The sequence below is a fragment of the Polypterus senegalus genome, chromosome 7 (assembly GCF_016835505.1).
Source record: "Polypterus senegalus isolate Bchr_013 chromosome 7, ASM1683550v1, whole genome shotgun sequence".
NCBI classification, from domain to species: domain Eukaryota; kingdom Metazoa; phylum Chordata; class Cladistia; order Polypteriformes; family Polypteridae; genus Polypterus; species Polypterus senegalus.
Genome location: NC_053160.1, coordinates 68695951 through 68720904, shown reverse-complemented (window position 1 = coordinate 68720904; position 24954 = coordinate 68695951). Strand labels below are relative to the sequence as shown.

The window sequence follows — 24954 nt, the reverse complement described above, 5'->3', positions numbered from 1 at the left end:
CTATTGTTTGCCTGGGTGTCTGCTCTGCTCGTTTTAAGTTGTCATTATTAAGATACAATGAAGGGGAAAAAACTGCACAGAGAAAGGGCAAAGTATAATAAAATCAACAAAAGAGAGTTAAAGCATTTAAATCAACAGCAAAAGCAGAATATTTATACATGTCTTATAAATGTAAAAATCATGCTACTATGCTTTTCTGAATGTCGAATAAAAGAAAAAAAAATACCAGCTAATTAAATGAGATCAGTGCTATAAGATGTTGTCACTGATTAGGAATCCGGTTGGAACAAAAACCTGCAGCCACGGGGGGTCCCCAGGATCGACATTGAGAACCCCTGGTGTAGAGCTTGCGTGCCTCTTGTCGGCCTGATTGGCAAAGGATACGGTATTTCAAAGCTGGAGTTTGAAACGGTCAAACCACAATGTCGGAGACGCCACTTAAATAGAGTTGCAAAGGCGATTGGCCGTCAAATGGCTTGTCAGATTTCTCTTCTCAGGATTTAAGTTGTTTAAACTTTACTTTTGAATTATCTGTAGGCAGAGCAGACCAAGTAAAGTCACATCATTTTGAATACACATTCTCCATTTGGATGTAAAATGTCATATGAATTTGTTTTGGCACTCATCTTCTCCCCTGCAGTGGCGCCTCCTTTCAAAACGAACAAAGTTACTTCCACACGGCAGGCTCTTGGCCAGCGAGTAATTCACAGACAAAACATAAAACACACTCGGCACCGTCAGGGTCCTGGCACACCGCTATCTCATTCCAATGAGTTGGCTTAGGCTGCTCCCTGGTGGCTGATTTCCAAAACAACATACCATAAATGAATAGAGGCGTCTTTACTGAAAAGCAGTGGTCCTCAAGTTCAGTCTTTAATTTACCATCAGTGCATCATTCTTAATTTTTATTGACCTAAATGCCTTTATTTATTCTAAGAACCTTTGAAATATTTGTTCTTTTGGCAAAACTTTAGCTACTTGCATTTCCTCTGACGTTTTCGTTTAAAATTACCATTTTCTTTCAAGGTTGTTCCTTTATTGTACCTAAATGCTGACAGTGAATATTAAAGAAGAGCAATTCCTTCAGTGCCGCCTTTGCTTGTCTGCTCATTTGTAAGAAAAGTTTTTTAATGAGCAGAAACATGAAAATGGCAGTGAAGTGTAATAGCTGCTCCTGCTTGCCATTCAAAGTCATCTGCACTGCTGATTGCTAATCATCAACATTTGGGTACAACTGAGGAAGAAAACTCGGCACTAAAAAGAAAACTACAAGACAACTGGAAGCTTTCAAAGTTATTGCAAAGAGTAGAAATATTTATTAATTTCATTGAAATATCTGTAGGCCAGACAACTAAACAGTGAGATCAATTATAAATAAGTAATAACCAATTACAAATAATGTTGTTGTGCCATGTCCAAATTTTGACTTCTACCATTGGCCTTTCAATGTTTTGACACACCCTGTGGTGGGCTGGCGCCCCGTCCGGGGTTTGTTTCCTGCTTTGTGCCCTGTGTTGGCTGGGATTGGCTCCAGCAGACCCCCGTGACCCTGTAGTTAGGATAAGCGGGTTGGATAATGGATGGATGGATGGATGTTTTGACACACTTGGTCGTGGCCATGTCCCTTTTCAGCCCTCTTACCTAACTCCTCATAGAATTTCCCATGCATTTTCTCATTCAGTCCCAAGTATTCAGTCTACCTTAATAAACCGGAATTCTGCAGGCTCCCTCAAGGACCCACTTTATTACATTCCAAACGTTATTAAAGATATTTCAACATATTATATTGACTGCAAATGTTGCCAAGTGCCTTTTAAAAAGAATGACTTTCTTCTCTTTTCCTAAGTTTATTTTGAGTTCACAAGATAAGGCTGCTTGCAGCCGCAAAGTTTTTTTGTCCATTGCTTTCTGCACTTTATCTTCAAAAGGCTATGAAGCTGTCAGTCACTCTCTGCTGGAAGAAAACCGAGAAGGAGCACAGAAGGGAAAGAAACAGTTTGTGCTGTGGGGGAAAAAGAACGTAATTTACAAATACAAGATGGGAGACACTGTCCTACAGGAAGAAATCTCTGAAAAGGATTTAGGGGTTTACATTGACACATTGTTCTCATCATCTAAGTAATGTGCAGAAGCAATTAAGGCAAGTACAATATTAGGTTATATCGTGAAAACTGTTGAATATAAATTGTGGGATGTTAAACTCAGACTATATAATTCACTAGCGAGACCCCATCTGGAGTACTGTGTGCACTTCTGGTAACCAAATTACAAAAAAGACATAGCAGCACTTGAAGCTGTGCAGAGGAGAGCAACCAGGTGCGTCCCAGGACTTGTCCTACTATGACTGTTGTGTTTCAGCCAGGGTTCCCACTTGGCTGGTGTTCAAACATCTACGTTTATTATGTTCATTTTTTACATTAACTTCGTTGTATGTTTAATTTCTTGTTGTCAAAGCATGTTCTACTATATATTTTTTTGTTTTGTGGGTGTTCTCCCCAAGATGTGGGGCCACCTGCCCATCACTGCAGGGGACTGCCCTCAGCCCGATAAAGGTTGCGGAAAACCCACAATCCCTTATGGTTCATTGAATGTGCTAGCACTGGCAAGTTTATGAGATTTCAGTTTTTGATTATTGTTTTTTTTGTGTATTTTCTCTATTTTTGACATGTTTTGCCTACTGGATTTGTGTATTGGGACATTTGTGATTCGGGATTGCCTGTTTTGGGCAATTCATTCTTAGACTTTGTGTGTTCCCTTGTGTGTCCTTTGTTAAAACAAACCCTTTTGTTTTGAATTTCAATGTTTCACCTTATTGTTAGAAGCTGGAGTTTGCCTGTCAACCCCATTCTAGTGGGCATTTTGGAAACTCTTGGGACTGTCATGCTTTGGACTCTCTAGTTCATAATATTGACAGAATTAAACCTGTTTGTCTTGAGCAGAGGAGAATGTGTGACCTAATCCAGGTCGACTAAATTGTAAATCAGGTATTTGAGGAGACTAGTGGAAATTAAAGAAACATGCATTTACTGTAAGACTGAAGCCAGGAAGCACTTCTTCACATGTGAGAACCTGGAACAAACTACCAAGACATGTGGTTGAAACAGAAACCTTGACAACCTTTAAAAAGTATCTAATATATTGAAACAGATAAACTATAAGCTATCTAAGCAAGCTTGATGGACTGAATGGTCTTCTCTTATTTGTCAAATGTCTTACGTTTTTATGCTGTTAGTGTTTGGTACTGGGTAGAGTAGCTCTTGGTACTCTCTGGAAAATGTCAAACTCCTATGCCTATCTTTTGTAATACTGCCCCATCCATTAGAGGCTTTCCTTGTGTTCCCTATTTGGCACCTGAAAGCATTTGGGGATTAGCTTGCTTGGCCAACTGTTTGATTGTTCCAGACACATGATCTTCCATGCGTTAAAGGCCTGTTTCAGTTTTCCTAGTGCAAGTTCTTTCTTCTATGTGTAACCCTGGTGTATTGCTCAGAACCAAGTACCGTCTAATGGGTCTCACTCAAAATGCACATTGCCACCAATATGATAGGTTCAAGCTCCATCCTTAACCCATCCTTTTACCTAGATTTCTGTCACAGAAGGAGATGAACTGGGTGTGTTGCTATGTAATAATAATCATGCTGCGGACATGTGATGGGGGGCTTGGGGGGCTATGGTAATAAAAGTTGGAGCTTAAAATTAGAGGTCTTTGCTCCAGCATTACGCACACAGTTCTTGAGGCCTCTAGTCTAGTGCTCCTAAGTTTTATGATTTAAAGTGTTTTGTTTTTTACATTCACTTACCTCTCTTAATTTTAATATATGGTCTTGCACATTTTGCCAAAATTTTTTCCTCATTTTACTGATTTTTTTTTTTTTTTACAATTGCTTTTTTTGGGTTATTGACTTATATAATAAACCAAATTTTGTCTTACATTTCATCTTTTCTGTGTTATTGTTGGCTCACCCTGATCTGTATTCCACTCTGGGTGTGTGAAGCTGCTCATGCTTCACAGTAGAACAAGCCAAGATACAGCTAGACAGCTCAGCTTTAGCTCCACTGTAGCCGATACTTAGAAGCTACACTACAGGAGCTTCCATTTCTGTGAACATGTCTAGATGGCGCTTATCTAATACTGTGTCCCCTTGATGTACCTCTCCAAGTTCACGTGCCTGTCTTCTGGTGTGTATGCTGCTCTTTACCTTCTTTTCCCCTCTATATTTCTTAACTAAATCAAACTGTAATTTACACGGACCTGTCTTTGTTACTTCTCACTGGTGGAAGCTTCACAGTCTCAATACCCTGACAGCTAAGCCTCTATATTTCTGCCATTATATGACACAACTAGCAATGCTCTTTCTACAGCTTCCTCCAGCTCAGTTGTTCAAACCTTGATGCAGCTTTATTCAGTATTGTTTTGAACGATCTTGTTTAGCTATCCTATAGTCTGGCCCCTCTTTAGCTCATATTGGGATGAGGTGTGATTCGGTTGTGAGTGGATAGATAGTATGGAGGTGAGAAAGACCTTGAGGATTAGGGTCATGTTTTACCTCTATGGCCTCTAATGGTTGTATTTTGCTATTATTTTCATTATTTCCAGTCATTATTTGACATAATCACTAAAAACAACTGAAAATGAAAGTGGAAGGAAAACTGGGGTGAAAGCACATTTGCTACAAAAAAAAAATAAAGACAGAATAGGGACTATGACAGGAGGTGATAAAGAAAATGGTTGATGGTATTGGAAATGTGGCCAAGTTGGCAGGTTCCCCAGCCTTTTATAATGAACGTGACATTTGGCTAAACCAGGAAAGGTCAAAACAACTTGTGACCAGGAGAAGGCAGCGCATACATGGCTTAAAAAAAGGGTGTCCAGAAAAAAAAAATAAATGCATGATCATATCAAAAGTCAAAGATAACAGCTAACAAAACTAAAACTTGAGGAAATAAGTCACAGTCAAAAAACAAAAGCATTAACTGTAACTAAATATTACTTTTCCCAACAAATTCACAAGTCTGCAGGAAAATAATTTAGCATTTAATCCAAAGCTTAGAAACAGTGTGCCATCTTGTATAGCATGGCTGCCATTAAGTCGTGGCTCACATGACCTGTGTGTTACATGCCTAAAAGTCACATCAACCAAACCACATGGTGTACATGAGGGAAACACACAAAGGGTGAAAGATATCAAGGCAAAAACAAAACATAATCTTATGGAATAGAATAATTCCACATGATATAAAATGCTGAAAGTTGTGGGGTTCAGTGAACCAGCTGGGGCTATGTTTTGGCATCATCTCTTTAATTTATTTTGAGAAAACACCCACCATTATAATGTCTCTGACTTTCTTAGCATGATTCTATGTGTGGAAAGAAGCTACCAAGGCGCAGCAACTCTGGGGTTTTTAGCTGGAATAAACACCTCATGACCTCACTGTCATTACCAAACAGAAAAGAAAAAAGGTTTAAAGTGACTATCTGCAATTTACATACAGCAATCAATCAATCAACATTTATTTATATAGCACATATTCATACAAAAAAAATGTAGCTCAAAGTGCTTTACAAAATGAATAGAAAAATAGAAGACACAATAAAAAATAAACATAAGTCAACATTAATTACTCCTCCTTGAACCGTCACCTTATCGTGGTGGAGGGGTTTGCGTGTCCCAATGATCCTAGGAGCTATGTTGTCCGGGGCTTTATGCCCCTGGTATGGCCACCCAAGGCAAACTGGTCCTAGGTGAGGGATGAGACAAAGAGCGGTTCAACAAACCTCCAATGATGAAAAACTTTGGACGACGTTTTCCCTTGCCGACGCTGGTCACCGGGCCCCCTCTGGAGCCAGGCCTGGAGGTGGGGCTCGATGGCGGCGCCTGGTGGCCGGGCCTGCACCCATGGGCTCGGCCGGGCACAGCCCGAAGAGGTAACGTGGGTCCTCCTCCCCATGGGCTCACCACCTATGGGAGGGGCCAAGGAGGTTGGGTGCAGTGTGAGTTGGGTGGTGGCGAGGCGGGACCTTGGCGGTCTGATCCTCGGCTACAGAAACTGGCTCTTGGGGCGTGGAATGTCACCTCTCTGAAGGGAAGGAGCCTGAGCTAGTGCGCAGGTCGAGAGGTTCGGCTAGATATAGTCGGACTCACCTCGACGCACAGCTTGGACTCTGGAACCAATCTTCTTGAGAGAGGCTGGACTCTCTACCACTCTGGAGTTGCCCCGGTGAGAGGCCGAGCAGGTGTGGGCATACTTATTGCCCCCACTGGAGCCTGTGCATTGGGGTTTACCCCGTGGGCGAGAGGGTGGCCTCCTCCTTCGGGTGGGGAAGGGTCCTGACTGTTGTTTGTGCGTATGCGCCAACAGCAGTTTGGAGTATCCACCCTTTTTGGAGTCTCTGGAGAGGGTTGCTAGAGGGCATACCTTCTGGGGATTCCCTCGTTTTGCTGGGAGACTTCAATGCTCACGTGGGCAATGACAGTGAGACCTGGAAGGGCGTGATTGGGAGGAATGGCCCCCCCGATCTGAACCCGAGCGGTGTTTTGTTATTGGACTTCTGTGCTCGTCATGGATTGTCCATAACGAACACCATGTTCAAGCATAAGGGTGTTCATATGTGCACTTGGCACCAGGACACCCTAGGCCTCAGGTCGATGATCGACTTTGTGGTCGTGTCGGACTTGCGCCATATGTCTTGGACACTCGGGTGAAGAGAGGGGCGGAGCTGTCAACTGATCACCACCTGGTGGTGAGTTGGCTTCGATGGTGGGGGAAGATGCCGGTCAGACCTGGTAGGCCCAAACGTGTTGTGAGGGTCTGCTGGGAACGGCTGGCAGAGTCCCCTGTCAGAAGTAGCTTCAACTCCCACCTCCGCAGAACTTCAACCACGCCCCGAGGGAGGTGGGGACATTGAGTCGAATGGGCCATGTTCCGTGCCTCTATTGTTGAGGCGGCTGACCGGAGCTGTGGCCGCAAGGTGGTCGGTGCCTGTCGTGGCGGCAATCCCGAACCCGCTGGTGGACACCGCGTGAGGGATGCCGTCAAGCTGAAGAAGGAGTCCTATAGGACTTTTTGTCCTGTGGGTCTCTGGAGGCAGCTGATAGGTACCGCAGGCCAAGCGAACGCGGCCGGTTGTTGCTGAGGCAAAACTCGGGCATGGGAGGAGTTTGGAGAGGCCATGGAGAACGACTTTGGACGGCTTCGAGGAGATTCTGGTCCACCGTCCGGCCTCAGGAGGGGAAGCAGTGCAGTGTCAACACCGTATATGGTGGGGATGGTGCGCTGCTGACCTCACTCGGACGTTATGGGTCGGTGGGAGGAGTACTTCAAGACCTCCTCAATCCCACTAACATGCCTTCCAATGAGGAAGCAGAGCCTGGGGACTCTGAGGTGGGCTCTCCCATCTCTGGGACTGAAGTCACCGAGGTGGTCAAAAAACTCCTTGGTGGCAGGGCCCCGGGTGGATGAGATACGCCGAGTTCCTTAAGGCTCTGGATGTTGTAGGACTGTCTTGGTTGACACGCCTCTGCAACATCGCATGGACATCGGGACAGTGCCTCTGGATTGGCAGACCGGGGTGGTGGTCCCCTCTTTAAAAGGGGACGGAGGGTGTGTTCCAACTATAGAGGGATCACACTCCTCAGCCTCCCTGGAAAAGTCTATTCGGGGTTCTGGAGAGGAGGGTCCGTCGGATAGTGAACCTCGGATTCAGGAGGAACAGTGTGGTTTTAGCCCTGGTCGGAACAGTGGACCAGCTCTTCACCCTGGAGGGTGCATGGGAGTTTGCCCGACCGGTCTACATGTGTTTTGTGGACTTGGAAAAGGCATTGACCGTGTCCCTCGGGAATCCTGTGGGGGTGCTCGGGAGTATGGGGTACGGACCCCTGATAAGAGCTGTTCGGTCTCTGTACAACCGTGTCAGAGCTTGGTCCGCATTGCCGCAGTAAGTCGAGCCCGCTTCCAGTGAGAGTTGGACTCCGCCAGGGCTGCCCTTTGTCACCGATTCTGTTCATAACTTTTATGGACAGAATTTCTAGGCGCAGCCAGGGTGTTGAAGGGGTCCGGTTTGGTGGACTCAGGATTGGGTCACTGCTTTTTGCAGATGATGTTGTCCTGTTTGCTTCATCAGGCCGTGATCCTCAGCTCTCTGGATCGGTTCGCAGCTGAGTGTGAAGCGGCTGGGATGAGAATCAGCACCTCCAAATCCGAGAGCATGGTCCTCAGCCGGAAAAGGGTGGAGTGCCCTCTCAGGGTTGGGGAGAGATCCTGCCCCAAGTGGAGGAGTTCAAGTATCTCGGGGTCTTGTTCACGAGTGAGGGAAGAATGGAGCGTGAGATCGACAGGCGGATCGGTGCGGCATCCGCAGTGATGCGGGCTCTGCATCGGTCTGTCGTGGTGAAAAAGGAGCTGAGCCGTAAGGCAAAGCTCTCAATTTACCAGTCGATCTACGCTCCTACCCTCACCTATGGTCATGAGCTATGGGTAGTGACCAAAGAACGAGATCGCGAATACAAGCGGCTGAAATGAGTTTCCTCCGCAGGGTGTCTGGGCTTTCCCTTAAAGATAGGGTGAGAAGCTCAGTCATCCGGGAGGGGCTCAGAGTAGAGCCGCTGCTCCTCCGCATCGAGAGGAGTCAGATGAGGTGGCTCGGGCATCTGATCAGGATGCCTCCTGGACGCCTCCCTGGTGAGGTGTTCCGGCACGCCCAACCGGGAGGAGGCCCCGGGAAGACCCAGGACACGCTGGAGGGACTATGTCTCCGGCTGGCCTGGGAACGCTTTGGGATTCTCCCAGAAGAGCTGGAAGAAGTGGCCAGGGAGAGGGAAGTCTGGGGCTCTCTGCTTAAGCTGCTACCCCCGCGACCCGACCTTGGATAAGCGGAAGAGGATGGATGGATGGATGACATTAATTAACATAGAATAAGAGTAAGGTCCTATGGCCAGGGTGGACAGAAAAAACAAAAAAAAACCCCAAAGGCTGGAGAAAAAAATAAAATCTGTAGGGGTTCCAGACCACGAGACCGCCCAGTCCCCTCTGGGCAATCTACCTAACATTAGTCAAACAGTCCTCTTTGTATTTAGGGTTTTCATGGAAGGACCTGATGATGATGGTCACGTAGACTTCTGGCTTTCAGTCCATCAATGTTGGTGCATCATGATGCTTTGAGTAGGTGGAGGTGGCAGGCCGCCACCACAAAGAAACCGGAAAAAGAAACAGAAGAGAGAGTAGGGGTCAGTATGGATTTTGGAGCCACTGTGAATAGTTATTATGAAGAATTGAACATACAGAGTATCAGGATTAAGTTAAAGTGAAGTTATAAAAAGGCCATGTTAAAGTAATGTGTTTTCAGCAGTGTTTTAAAGTACTGTATTTGCCTGGCGAATTCCTATTGGCAGGCTATTCCAGATTTTAGGTGCATAACAGCAGAAGGCCGCCTCACCACTTCTTTTAAGTTTAGCTTTTGGAATTATAAGGAGACACTCATTTGAAGATCTAAGGCTACGATTTCGAATATAACGTGTCAGGCATTCCGATATATAAGATGGAGCGAGATTATTTAAGGCTTTATAAACCATAAGCAGAATTTTAAAGTCAATCCTGAAAGACACAGGCAACCAGTGTAGTGACATCAAAACTGGAGAAATGTGTTCGGATTTTTTTTTCCCAGTTAGGATTCTAGCAGCTGCATTCTGCACTCGTTGCAAGTGATTGATGTCTTTTTTGGGTAGTCCTGAGAGGAGTGCGTTACAGTAATCTAGTCTACTGAAAACAAAAGCGTGAATTAATTTCAGCATCCCTATATGGTGTACAAGAGGCTACATTCAAGGTGTATTAAGTAACACACTGGGAATACTGTGTGCTGGTTCCATTTTCAAAGGAGAAATTCCAATGACGAGCCACTAGAATGCTTTCAGGACCGTGAGGTGCGAGCTATGAAGAAAGACTACAGAAGTTGAATTTTTATTAGTTTAGCGGAGCGGCTTAAGAAATAATTTGATCAAAATACTCAAAATTATTAAAAGAATTAATTTAGCAGTTGCCAGCTGTTAGTTTAAATGGACTTCCTCAGTAAAATGAAAGTTGGTCAGGTCACTGTAGTTAGGATATAGAGGGTTGGATAATGGATGGATGAATGACAACTATGAAAAAGCTGTATAAGAAACCAATGGAATAGAAAGAAGCAACTTCCTTTATATGATTCAAATGCCTGTTTCTTGACAAATGTTATTCTGATATCCTTGTATTGCCATCATGTTTGTTTTGGAATGATCACTGTTGTAGCTGTCCCAAAATATTAATGGTTCATTGGTGAACAATAACTTTAAAACAATTAAAATGCAATATGCAGCATCACTATCCTGAAGGAAAAATGCAGTCTTATAACAACTGTCAAAAACAAAAAAAAAAAACATTTCAGTCTTCAGCTTCTTCATTTATCTAAAAGCTGTAATGGGAAGAGCCGAGAAATGCTGAAGTTTGAGAAAGGAAATTCTTTGTATACTTGTCAGGCACATGTTAGTCATTTCTATAAACAAGACTGGCATGTGAAACATTCACTGATGACCTTACTGGCGACATGCGGCTGCAGATAAGACTGTACGGAAATGAAGGCAAGTTGAAGTGCACGTTTAATCAGATGTCCATGTGGAAAACCAGCGTGCTACATAACATGACCTGACACAGCCTGAAACTTTTCTCTTCCACTTTTTTTAACAATTATCTCCATGAGGATCTACAGTAGACCTGTATCTGGAGAGGCCATCTGCAGCTGAGAGTCACACTGGCAGGCCTTTTCATGGTACTTGCCAATTGTTATATTTAATGTGTTTAATAATGTTTTGCAATTTATGATGTCAATTGTTTGTGAAAATATGCTACACACGATGTACAAATTAAATTATTTTAATTAGCTTGATGAACAGACACAATGCCTGGCCAAAAGTAATAGCTTATTTTGCATACAAACACACATTTGCCATGCCAAGCGTAATAAATGCCATTTCTTGATCACCAGCTACAATTTTAAATTCAAGCACTATTCTGTCACAAGATTGTACGTATTTATTGCAAACCAGTTTCTTTTTTACATTCTTATTCATAGGCAATAAATGGGCTTTGGTCTAGAATGTCTGCATGTGATACTAAAATCTGTGGTGGTCCTCCTCATATACACCAACAAGCACCGACCTTATCCTGTCCCAATAACACAATTCCTTTATTGATCTAAACTTAGGGTGATACCATAGTCAGAAATATTACCCCATAGCAGTTCTGGGTAAATTGGGACTCTAAACTGGAGAGAATGTGCATATGTGCATGCATGTGATGTGGCCTGTACTTGACTCCTGTCCTTTTCTTATGCTGTTGGGATGGACCCCAAATCCTCATCAGTGTAGCGAGAGACTGTTCCAAATGTTATATTTTCTATTGAACTCTGAATTTTAATATCAATTTTCCCAATTAGACATGAAAATTAGTCTTAACTTCCTTTCAGTGTTGAATGTTAATCTAATTTGCAATGGAAGCAAAAATTGCCACAATATACACAACGCAGCCTACCTGTTAAGTCTACAGAGTGGAAGGCATACTGAACTTACATAAATTAATATGCTGTACATTTAAGAAATAAAATGGACACCGATGTTGCTCTTCTCCAGCACACTGCACTGTTGCAGCAGAATATATTGAAGATGATCTCAAACAAGTTTGCTCCCCCCAATTGTGATTTTCATATATTTTTTATTAGAAGTTATACCACTTTTGACAGCCTGAAACTGAAGTGAAAATAAACTACAGGGGTCTTCAAACTTGGTCCAAGAGGCCCCCTATGGTTTTCTCCTGGCTGTAGCATTTTCATTCTGATCAATCTCATATTCATACATTTAATTAAACTCCTTTTTTTATTACTTAAGTCTGTCTTTGTTCTCACTCTATAGTCTGAACGTCACTGCAGTGTACAAATGAAGTTTGTAAGGAATATATGAAGACTTTTAAATTCTTTCATTGTTTACAATACTTAATCTGTTGTTTTTATTTCATCTTTATAACACTTGCTGTATCCTGTTGACTTTTCTCTCTTACGCTGGATGCCACATTGTATGACTTCAAGTTGTGGGGTATAGTATATGGGATTTGCCAACTGCAGTTGTTGATCTTGTTGCTGGACCATGTCAGTTTACACAAGTGAAAATCACTGAACATGTCATATTTACTGACTGTTTGCTGACCTTCCAGCACAGTTGTGCTCACCACTTTTTGTGACTACCAATAATGTGCTGCCTGATGGGAGTTTGTGCTGTAAAGCAACTTCAGATTCAATTTCTGACCCATTTTTCTGTTTTTTTTTTTCCCATCATTCTGTCATGGTATGTAAAACATGAAAAATCAGACAGACAAGCTTGTCCTCTGTTTGTGAGGTCGTGTTTCTTATTCCTATTTGCTACATTCTGTGCATTGTAATTGCAAATTAGCATTCATTACTTGTCAATTCTCATGCACGACTACAAATTCTTCAAAGAGATTTGATTCTGTTGGAGTGAGTTTCTGGACATGTCACATTATGTGACTAGCTTCACAGGAGCATGTCACTGACTGCCTCTGACACCCCAAGATTATGTAAAAGAAGGCTGACTAAAAATCACTGGAAAAGCTGCACAATGTGACATGACCTTCAACTGTAACAGATTCAACAAACAGCTAATGGCCATGTCAAATTATGAGACTTCTTCTGTTAACCCTTTGTATTGCACTGGCTGAATCCGAAATCAAGTTGACTTTGCTCAATGCTGTCATGCAGTTGTGACATTATGACATTTCTAGCTATTTTCAACAAACTGACATGTTGCGGTAACGAGACCAGCAACTGCAGTTGGCAAATCAGACATACACCACAACTAGAATTTGCATAACATGACATTAGCGTGAACAGATACTGATGCAAATGACTAGAACTACTAAAGGGGAGTAGCAACTTTAGCATTATTTCCCATCGCTGAACACATTAGCAACTAACAGCTAAAATTTGAACAAATCAGAAAACCTATGTAGGAATCTCTGAAGGTACAAAATAACAATGTAAGACAGGAGTTCATTAAAGCAGGCCACTAAAACACTGCAGTCCATATATTTAAGGGACCTGAATGCACTCTCATAGCAGACAGTTAAAATATACACAAACTATTATCAAAAATAAATGTCATGTTTGTGTACATACCAATTTTCTTCCCCTTCAGCACAACATTATGGAAGGTAGAGGGTGCACACAAACTATAGCTAAAGACTATATCCTGACAGAAACAGACAATAAAAAACATAGTTAATGTAAATTTTACATTCTTTAGATAATATTTTGCTACATTTGACTGATTTTCTATACCTGCTTTTTCCTGATCACTGTTATAGGGAGTCTGCAATGTATTTATAGTATGACCCAGTCATGGATGGGATGCCAGTCTTTGTATGTCATACACACACTGGGACAATTTTGAGTGGTAATATGGGACAAATCACCTGAGACACGATGCTGATAGCCACAAAGTTATTTTATTGTATGCATTTCATACAACCTTTTTGCATTAATATGTCAAATAACATTTTAAGCCTTTATAAACTACTGTAAAAATGACTATTAATCTATGCTCATTCACATTTCAGAAAAAATAGTCAATGACAAAATGAAGTCCACCAGTCAGAGAGTGCTGAAAGTAGATTGGGACTGCAAGCTAAGTACCGACCTAAAACCTGTACTGTTGAATCAAACTCTATCTTAATTCAGCATACTGGTGTGTGTTCAAAACACACTACATAACATGAAACTTTATTTAGAAGCAATGGTGTCCCAAGCAAATGTACAAAAATGTGAAGTCACAGCATTAACACAAAATTATACTTTTACAAATATAGAAAACGTTTTGATTAGCAGATTCCAAATGAAATGATACAGTTAGATTGAGTTGAAACTGGCAGCTGAAAGATATGTTGCTGAGTTAATTGTTACAGATAAATGTAATATTAAATAGGATTCAGTAATGCAGTCCTTTATACACAATTACATTCATTCTACAAATACAGCCCAGTTTGTTTACTTTCTCTCCATCAGCACCCCATTCCCTACACCCTCTTACTCTAAAACGATGAATTATTGTAAAATGAAAAGAAAGGACAAAGAAAAGCAAATATTAAATTTAATTCTCTTTCACAAATCCCGCCTGCAGGATTGGCATTATGATTAACGTTATTAAGGCACAGTTGGAGGTAATCAACGGTGAAAGTTAGACAATTTTAGTTCTGTTTTTTAAATGTTCTTCTCTACATGAGAGAAAAATGCAATAACTGGACACTAAAAAAGGTTTCTTTGAATGAGAACTATTGTGCTTTAAGATACTATTTTTTTATTATCAATTTCTACTGTATTTTCTCCTCTGTAAACTCAGTTCATTTGGAATCAACTGTGTGTGTTACCATATCAACTGTGGTGACTTAAGAGTGTCTATACATCTAGAAAAGCACGGATAATATGAAAATGTTTTAGATGTGTCAAGGATGTTATGAAACTGCTTTTAGAAGAATGTTGGGTGAATATACATATTATGCTCTGATAATTTATTATTAAAATACTGTAAAGGAAAAATAGGAAAAAAAGCAATTTTCCTCATACTTGATAATAAAGGGTGAAAAACTTGCCAGTAATCACAAAATGTAAACAGTATTTTCAGTCAGACCTACTCATTTGTAAAAGAACTTAAAATTCATGACATGGCACTGCGTATGTAATTTTTTTTTCTAAAGAAAATCTTGTTATATTATCAACAAGCAGCAAATATAGTCTCCATTAGAAATACACATATTTCATAAAATATAAAACAACATTTTGACAATGTTCTGGAAAATATACCTCCAAAATGGTCAGATGAAAAACCGTAATACTGGATTACTTTGTGACTGTTTAATTAGGTAAAATAAAGGCATGTACTCCTGGCATTCAGTGATGCTTACAGAATATCATAGCTACAAGTATATATTTTTAAAGCCAAAAAATATTCTTATTAAGTACACTACTCAATATGTTGTGGTCACTGACTGAACAAATCACAGAAACCGTAGGTTTAAACAAACTGAAGATGCTTTTTTGGCTATTAATTTTTATATATGAGAGTACCAATACGTTTTCAAGATATTATACAGGCAGTTTCACCAAGTCTCCTCACTACCTTTAGCACACAGTTCTCCTTTGGTGAATAAAATAGTCACAAATGCTGAGGTCTCTAAGTTACATTCCATGGAGCTGAACTAGGAGGGTTGGTTCCTCTTTTGTACCAAGTGTTGCAAGAACAGGCTCCAAATCCCCGAGACCCTGAGCTGGATTGTGGCAGTTTGGAAATGAATGGATGGACCAATTCTTTTCAGATATTAAACTGATTTTTTATTGCTGCTATATAATCGGTGTCATCATTTCAAACAATGATAAAATAATTTAAATAAAAGTGTAAATTAGCAATTTAGATTAAGATCCTATCAAAAAATCTGTCAAAAAAAAAGCTGGAGGGAAAAAAAAAACAAAAACCTGGACTGTATTTTAGGTAGCATGAAATAAAAAATGTTCTTTACATTTGAACACCTGTTGTCAACAACCAACGACTACTACCTATATATAAAAGAAAAAAACTAGTGAAACGTGTCAGACATTTTTGCAAAGCTCTATGTACATTTATATGTGTTGTGATTGAGACTACTTCTTATATCTCAAGTTGGCCAAGTACTTGAGAAGTCTGAAGGAGACTGGGGGAATTAAACTGAAGCCAAAATCTGAGTAAACATAAAAGTTGTATTTCTCTTTTTCTCAAAAGTGATCCACCCCCATCTTACTGCAACTAAAACCATGGTTTAAACTCTTGATGCAAATTCCTTAAATGGGGTCAGGACCTAGAAATGCAAAATCAAAGCATTATTTTCTGTAACATTAACTCACTTTGTAGCTACTTTATAGTAGCAGCTGACATCTGCTGTGAAGACGTTGCGCTTACTGAAAGACTGTTCAGTCTTTTACAATATTCTATATTAGTAAGGTATGGATTACTTCTATAACAAACACAGCAGATGTTACTACTGTATTTTTGTGGTATTCTGCAGACTCACAATATGAAATTCAAGGAAGGCTTTCAAATCTTTTCAGTTGTGGACAATGGAAGACAAGTAACAGAAATTCTCCTAAGAGAGCTTCTTTACACCTGACAGTATGACTATCATAATAAGCATTTAGGCCTTTTTCCATATTTCATGGTACAAAAAACTTTCCCTGCAAAGTAGAATCATGAAAGGTTAGCATATATACAGCACTTTCATTAAAATACATAAATAGTTAATGAAATGGTCTCATGGCATTGTGACAGCAACTTAAAATTTTCAAATAGTTAAAGAAAGTCTCCTGTAACTGCAGTGCAAATTATTTACATTGTTTTTGAAGATACCTAAAGTTTTTTTTCAAGTCTCCATGTAAAATAAAATATTCAAAATTTAGGAATGAATATTTTTCCTTCAATACATTAAAAATAACATATATATATATAACATAAACAAAAGAAACTAGCAAGCAGTGGATGAAGACAAGTTGAATATAAATTTATGTCAGCATAGCACCAGTGTTTTGATTTAAAGGGTTCTTTGCTCAGTATATCAAATGGATGTTACTGCTAATAATATAAAAACAAAATACATTTTTCATATATGTAATCTTGATATTTTAAAGTAAAATGCATCACCAAAAATGATGTAAAATATCAAGTACAATAGAATTTAACTTGCTTTACAATGACGTGGTCAGCGGGGGTGGTAAAGGTGAAGGTCTCCATGCCCTTACAGTGGGAATGGCAGTGGATGTGCTATCCTTGTGGGTGCTGCTAGAAGAAGTGGACATATCTGTAGTTGCAATAAAACTAGGTGGCAAACTGTCCAAGAGATGCTTTAGCTGATCCTCTCCCAGCTTGATCTTTTCATCCAGCTCTCTTTGCTCTATGATGAGGGCTGACTTCATTTTCACAAAGTGCTGATATTCCTGCAGCTGGTCTGAGGTCAGATAGTTGCCCAAAATATCCAACACAACCTGTTCACGGCGGTCCAAATTTTCTTTCAACTCACGTGCATCTTCATGTTGTCCACAAAGTATTTTTCGCTTCTGATTTAGGGAATTCTGTAAAAACACAATAAATACCTGGATTATTAGTTACCAACATAACAAACAGAAACATATTCTTCCACAATTTGATCTCTTAATTTTACTTTATTTAAATATTTATGGAATGATGTATTTGTTTTATGTTTGAAGGGATTTCATCAAAGATTAGAAAAATACATATAACTTTGAAATTGGGAATCTTTTACAAAAGTAACATACTTTACAAAAGCAGGAACTTGTTTTCCCTTAGCACAGTCTACCAAGGAGTACTGAGACTATCCTCTTTAAGACAATGGGAGGAAAATATTTAAGATACACTACGAGGGCAGCAAGAATGGATCAATTACCAATACATGAGTTTAACTAATAAAACAACCTCACAGAACAACTGCAGCTACAAGATAATCATTTGCACAGTGCAGATGTCAGAATTCCATTTCCTAGCACATGCGGTATCGAGAAGAGATACTGTATGTGTAAATGTTTACATCAAAAACATTATAAAGAATATATTTAAAATTAAAACCATCTTCTAAATCTTCAGCTTTCTAGTAATATCTAAGACCTGTATTTGGAAGCTTAATATTTTGCTTTTGTGGAGTTTTGTCCTGTTTTTCCCTTTCTTCTTATTCTTCTGCAATTTTTAAAATATAATTTTGTCAAATCAGGAAATCACCAATGGTTGAATTTTGCATTAGGCTACTGTATTAATATTTTTTTCATATCTTCAGGCATTTTTTTGATTTTGCCAGTATATATTCACTCCGTTTCACCAGAGGTATTGTAATATTGTTAGACAGCCTGCATGATGAACATACTAGATTGCCGAAGTAGAAGTGATGTCTGAGACAAGCTAAAAGGTTGAAAAGTGAGAAGACTTCTGAATATTCACAAAAGAAACCATAACACCAACATCTCCTCAACTTTGAACCGCTTTAAAGCTTTTTCTCATATTAAAAAGACGGAGATCCATTGCTCATGTTAGTGAGGCAAGCTGACATGAAACATCATATAGGCTACAGATGCAACAATCATAGACCATATGGCCACAGCTACTGTATGTAAAATCAACACAAAATGATATTGACCAAACTAAAACAAGAAACAAAGTGACGTTGCCAGAATAGCAATTACAAAAATGTGAAAAAAATAAGTCCAAGGACAGTAGAAACAACAATAGCAATAAAACAGAGAGCTTACAACAGCATTTATTTATATAGCACATTTTCATACAAACAATGTAGCTCAAAGTGCTTTGAAAGAGACCGTTATGCTCTTGTAGAATACGTACTGTCAGTGTTAAAGAGAAGAAAATACAGTGTAATATGTTTTTACTATCAAAGTGAGAAACACTATAGCAGGAGGTTCTGCCAGGTCACAGAGAAGCATTCCTAAAATAGCTGAGATTATGTAGGCATGCAGCTAAGTTTGACCCTGTTTGTATTCAATCTTCAGCAAGTGGAAGACTGATATATTTCATGTAAACAAACATACATAAAAAGAAATCTTTATTTTTCCCTCTTCCATCCTCACAATACACAGCATCATCATTTTCTTTTTTTTTATTTTATTTATTTTATTGTAATCATTCAATACAAATAGATCATTTTTTATAAAAAAAAATAGGATTGAAAACAAACCAACCCCCACCCCTGAAAGGGAGGATGGCCAATGGAGTAAAACTTAAAAAAGTAAAAATGAATAAATTGCTGAGTTTATTAGGCGCATACAGATAAATGGAGAAGAAAAAGAAATGGGGAGAGAATCTGCTTCCTCAGTGCTTTAAGAGCTTATTCTAAAATATTATTGATTAGATCCTGCCAGGTTTTGAAAAAGTTCTGCACAGATCTTTTAAGTGAGAATTACATTTTTCCAATTTCAAATAATATAAAACATCAGTTACCCACTGACTTAGAGGAGAGTTAGGATTCTTCCAGTTTAGCAAGATAAGTCTGTGTGCCAATAGTGTAGTGAAGGCAATCACAGTTTGTTTGTCCTTCTTCACTTTAAGGCCATCTGGAAGAACACCAAACACAGCTGTTAGTGGATTAGGAGGGATTGTGACACCAAGGCTGTCTGAAAGGGACTTAAAATTTTTTGTCCAGAACCATGTTAAATTGGTGCGGTACCAAAACATGTGACCCAGTGAGGCTAGAGCTTGATTGCACCGTTCACAAGTTGGATCTTGCCCTGGAAATTTTTTTGAGAATTTCAAGCGAGACAGATGTGCTCGATATATAATTTTGAGTTGAATAATTGTGTGCTTTGCGCATATGGAGCTTGAATGAATTTTCTGCATTGCTAACTTCCACTCCTTTTTCTGATTTGTTGAGTGAGAGATCCCTTTCCCATTGTCCTCTTGGATCTTTGAAAGGGAGGGTCTGTAAAATATTTTTATATATTGCAGAAATACTGTCTGAGCCCTCAAGACTGAGCAAAATGTTTTCCAGCATAGAGGAAGGTGGGAGATGGGGAAAATCGGGTGGGTTCTGTTTGACAAGATTTCTGATTTGAAGATAGTGAAAGAAATGCGTTGCTGGAAAATTTAATTTGGAATGTAATTGTTCATAGGATCCAAAGATGTTATCTGTATAAAGATCTGTAAGCAATTTAATCCCAAATGTTTTCCAAATATTAAAAACTGCATATGTTTGGGAATCCCCTTTATCTGATAAGCATTTCGACAGTTAACTGCCAGTAGTTCAATGGTGATTGTAAATAGTAGTGGTGACAAGGGGCATCCTTGTCTGGTACCATGTTCTAGTTTAAAGTAGTCTGAGCAAATGTTGTTAATACAAACTGTAGCTTCTGGATTGGTATACAGTAGTTTGATCCATGCACAAATGTTCGGGCCAAAACCAAATTTCTCTAATGTAGTGAAAAGGTAGTTCCATTCAGTCATATCAAATGCTTTTTCTGCATCCAACGATAATAACAACTCTGGGGCGTTTGACTTTGCAGGTGAATATATTACATTAAACAGGCATCGGAGACTGGAAGCTAAGTGTCGACCTTTAATAAATTCAGTTTGATCTTGTGATATTACCGAAGGCAGCACTTTCTCCATCCTTCTGGCTAGGACTTTGGAGAGTATCTTAACATCATTATTCAGAAGTGAAGTTGGTCTATATGATGCACATTGTAATAAGTCCTTGTTTTGTTTAGGAAAGACAGTGATTAATGCTTGGCGAAGAGCTTGGGGTAGAATTTGATTGCCTCTAGCTTCTGTAAATGTTGCTAATAAGAGGGGAGCTAGCTGAGTGGAGAATTTCTTACAAAATTCAACAGGGTAGCCATCAGGGCCTGCAGCTTTCCTGCTCTGAAGTGACTTTATAGCATCTAGTAATTCTGATAGCACCAGAGGTTTATCCAATTCCTCTGCAATAAAAGTATCTACTTGTCGTATCTGTAATGTATCCAGAAATACATTAGATTGTGTGTTGTCTTATTTAAACTCAGTAGAATATAAGGATTTATAGTAGTCTCTAAATGTGTGCATTATATTTTTATGGTCAATGATTTTATCTCCGTTCGTGTTGGTGATTGCTGGAATTGTATTGTGAACTTCTTGCTTGTGGATTTGTGTTCATAGTAATGATGTCTTGATTTAAAAATGAGTTGTTCAGTTTCTTTGGTTGTTAAGAGGTTGAGCTCTAAATGCAGAGCCTATCTTTTCCAATGAAGAGCTTCACTTGGACACCTGGCATGTTCTTGATCTATTCTAGTAATTTCGCTGGTTAGCTCTGATACCTTCTTGGTTTCTAATTTATTTCTGTGGGAAATATATGAAAGATATGAAATAATCTGCCCTCTTAAGAATGCCTTTAGAGACCTCTGAGGATGTATTTGTCTCTAGGAATAAACTGATTTGTTTTAATATAAATTCTGTACAGTTCTCATCTGCTAATAGAAGTGGGTTAAGACACCATCTGCGAGATGAGTATGTGGGGCATAATGATTTCAGCTCCAAGATCAGAGGGCATGGTCAGAAATTACAATAGCTTCGTACTCGCAAAATTTAATTGCAGGCCAGAAATTATTATATATAAAGAAATAATCAATTCTTGAGTAGCAATGATGCACTGGTGAAGAGAAGGAACATGTTCTTGAGTTTGGGTTTAGAAACCTCCAGGGGTCTGATAAGTTGTGGTCAGTTAAAAACTGTGTAATTGTCTTTGCAGTGTTAGAAGTCACCCCCCTGTGACAGGAGACCTATCTAAGAGTGGATTTAAAACACAATTAAAGTCCCTAGCCATTATAATTTTATGAGTGATCACATTGGGAATAGATGCAAATACATTTTGCATGACTTCCCTATCATCGACATTAGGTGCATAAACATTTATCAAAATAATTTTACAGTTAAATAAGTTGCCCATGACAATCACATATCTCCCTTCTGGATTAGATACTACATCTCATGTTACAAATGAGACTGTTCTATGTATGAGAATTTCCACACCTCTAGTTTTCTTTGGGGCGGCACGGTGGCGCAGTGGTAGCGCTGCTGCATCGCAGTTAGGAGACCCCGGGTCCTCCCTGCGTGGAGTTTGCATGTTCTCCCCGTGTCTGCGTGGGTTTCCTCCGGGCGCTCCAGTTTCCTCCCACAATCCAAAGACAAGCAGGTTAGGTGGATTGGCGATTCTAAATTGGCCCTAGTGTGTGCTTGGTGTGTGGGTGTGTTTGTGTGTGTCCTGTGGTGGGTTGGCACCCTGCCCAGGATTGGTTCCTGCCTTGTGCCCTGTGTTGGCTGGGATTGGCTCCAGCAGACCCCCGTGACCCTGTATTCGGATTCAGCGGGTTAGAAAATGGATGGATGGATGGATAGTTTTCTTTGTAAAGCTGGAATGGAACATTTGGCCAGTCCAGTCTTTTTTCAGCCGGAACTGATCTTTGCTTAATAAGTGGGTCTTCTGTAAAAATACTGTTATAGTGTTTAGACCTGTTAGGTGAGAGAATAATTTCTTTCTCTTTAATTCGTAATTCAGGCCTTTAACATTCTAGCTCACAAAGTTAACTGTCCCATCATGGAGACATTGATTCTGATTTTTGATGTCATTTTGTAGTCTTAACTGGAAGTGAGACAGATTTAACCTTAATTTCTAATTTTCCCACAAGTTATTGCCATGCAGACTATTGTTACGTTGGAAGTTATAATTATAAGGATTGAAAGGATAGATTAGATATAGCTTGCTCTCTTTCTCTCCCCTCTTATCCCCCCATTTTACCTCCCCACATGAGGCTGGACCCCACTTCACTAAGTCCCAGTCCTCTGACATACCTAGAGACAGAGCACGTCCAAAACAAAACAAGCCCCCTAGCAGCAGCATTTGAGGATTAAAAAGTAGAGATATCTATTGCTGATAAAGTCTAAATACTATAAGCATAAAATATAATCATCAACAGTCTTGAAATATTAAGACAGTAAACCCAAGGAATGGTGTTAAAAAGTGGCCCTGAATAAGCATAGTAAACCCTAATGCAATAATAACAATAACAATAAACCAAGGGTATGATGTTAAACAGTCTCCTTTAGAATAGTAAAAAAAAAAAAAGAAAGAACTACTTCAATTTCTTCCACACATATGTGTGTAATTGTAATCTATACTAATAAAGCCCTCACTGACTCACTTAATCTGTCAACGCAGTACGTAGAAAACAAGGAAGAGCTCCAAAAAGTGCTGAAGAAAACATGCATTATATAATTGAGAAGGTAGCGAAACAAGAAGCGAGTGACATACTGTATACAACCATATTCATGAGTGCTGCTACTTCGGAAACAAAGCACGGTGTAAACCTAAAGTTTAAATTAAGTTCATAGACAGGCTGCTGCTGGCGTTTGTCATGCCCACGGGTAATGCGGGATACAAGTTTAATGAGAGGATGCAGGATATAAACGAGAGTTTTGATCACTTTGTAACTAAGTTAAAATTGCAGGTGAAGGGCTGTGCTTATGCAAATTCCGAGAGACTGTGTTTGTGGGGGAATGACAGTTAAGGCGGGGGGGGAGTCACGTCATCATCTCCCCTCCCATTCACCTCATTTCGCTATGAGCTGAGCTCCGCAGCTAACGCAGTCTTACGGAAGCGAATTTGTGACGCTGCCAACAAATACTCACAGAAAAATCCACAAGTTAATGCACACACTGTCTCTAGAGTTTCTCCACACTGAATCCTCCAGGCACTACTTACAAAAGGTTACATTGACAATCGCGTACTTTATTTTTAAAATGTTTCCTTTTCTTAGCACAAGCACAGCTGAGAAGCTTCGATGCATGTGCTCCATAATGCGTTAAAAAATAATGCATTTAATCACACTTTGCATTCCAAGCAAAGGGGAACTTCTGTCAATGCAGGATTTCCTGGTACACCAATTACATTGATCAGCGCTTCCTGATTCATTTTACCCTCGCACCCCCTTGGTTTGAGAAGAAGTATGAAAAAATATGAGGTTAACACAGAAAAACAAATCACCAATTGAAGCTTTATGAATAATCGATAATTCGCCATCAATAATTGTTTTGGTAAAGCCATACTCGGTGTAATCCTCCTTCCATTTTATAATTTTTCCGCCACTAGCCATGATTAAATGAACAGTAAAAAAGTAAGAGCGAAGCGAGGGTGACTTATTCAGGCAGGCAGGCGACAGCTCAACAGCTCAAATTTGGATATAAGTAGGTTCTATTTAGTCAACAGAAATATCTTTGGTAGGAATGGAAGTTGAATTTAGTCTTTAAATTTCTATGGTGAAGAAAAATTTATGCAATGATGACTAAATTTAACTTTATAAAGTCAAAACTTGTATATATAAAGTCATTCCCGAATATATAAAGTCAAAACTTGATTATATAAAGTCACTGTCAGAATAAATAACGTCAAAACTTGAATATATAAAGCTTATTCATAAGTGTAGCTACTGCGGAAACAAAGCACGGTGTAAACCGTAAGTTTAAATTAAGTTTATGGACACGCTCACGCTGCCGTTTGTCATGCCTTCGTCGAATATTTTATTCGCGAGATACAAGTTTAATGAGAACACACGAGGTATAAACGAGACTTTGGATCACTTTGTAACAGAGTTAAAATTGCTGTAGTGAGAAACTTTTAAGTGCCAGGTCTTAGCTAACATTAAATAAAGCCGTGGACATCGCAACATCACACAAGAGAGCAGCTCACGTGAACTAACTGAACACAGTACGAGTGATCACTTCCATGAATCAAACCTGTTCAAAAAACGCATTACACAATTGACAAGGTAGGAAAAGAATAGGCTCCGAGCTGAGCTCCACAGCTAACGCGGTCTTGCGGAAGCAACTTCGTCACGCTGCCATCAAATACTCACAGAAAAATCCACAAGTTAATACACACGCTGTCTCTAGAGTTTCTCCACACTCAATGTATTCCTTGCATCCCCGTTATACCCTCTGATCTCTCATTTCAATTCAGATGCCTCCAATTTCCAGTAAGGCTCTGCTTCGCGATGACAAGTAGTAAGTCTCAGGGACAGACCCTACAAAAGGTTGCCATTGATTTCAGGTAAGATTGCTTATCTCCTGGACAACTATACGTTGCATTCTCATGAGTGAGCTCGCGCAGCTTCGTCATATTACAACCAGAGTGCTGAACTGACAACGTGCTATATAAAGAGAACTATAACAATCGTAATAAACGAACAATAAAACAGCAGAGAACCCGTGGATTAAATAAAAAGGCAGCTTCCTTGGCAAAGCAAGGAAAAAGGATGGCCTTATATGTCATTCGTTTATAAAACAGCGGAGAAGCTGTGTAAAG

General features: G+C 39.7%; 1 protein-coding gene across 4 annotated transcripts in view; it reads right to left on the bottom strand.

Moving 5' to 3' along the window:
* Positions 1-13387: 13387 nt before the first annotated feature.
* The window catches only part of shroom3 (shroom family member 3), a 333442-nt gene continuing 321875 nt past the window's right edge, over positions 13388-24954 (bottom strand). For all 4 annotated transcript variants that reach the window (XM_039758806.1, XM_039758808.1, XM_039758807.1 and 1 more), the window contains one exon: positions 13388-17179. In XM_039758806.1, coding sequence (XP_039614740.1) covers positions 16796-17179 — 384 coding nt within the window. In that variant the 3' untranslated portion in view covers positions 13388-16795. The remainder of the gene's footprint in view (positions 17180-24954) is intronic.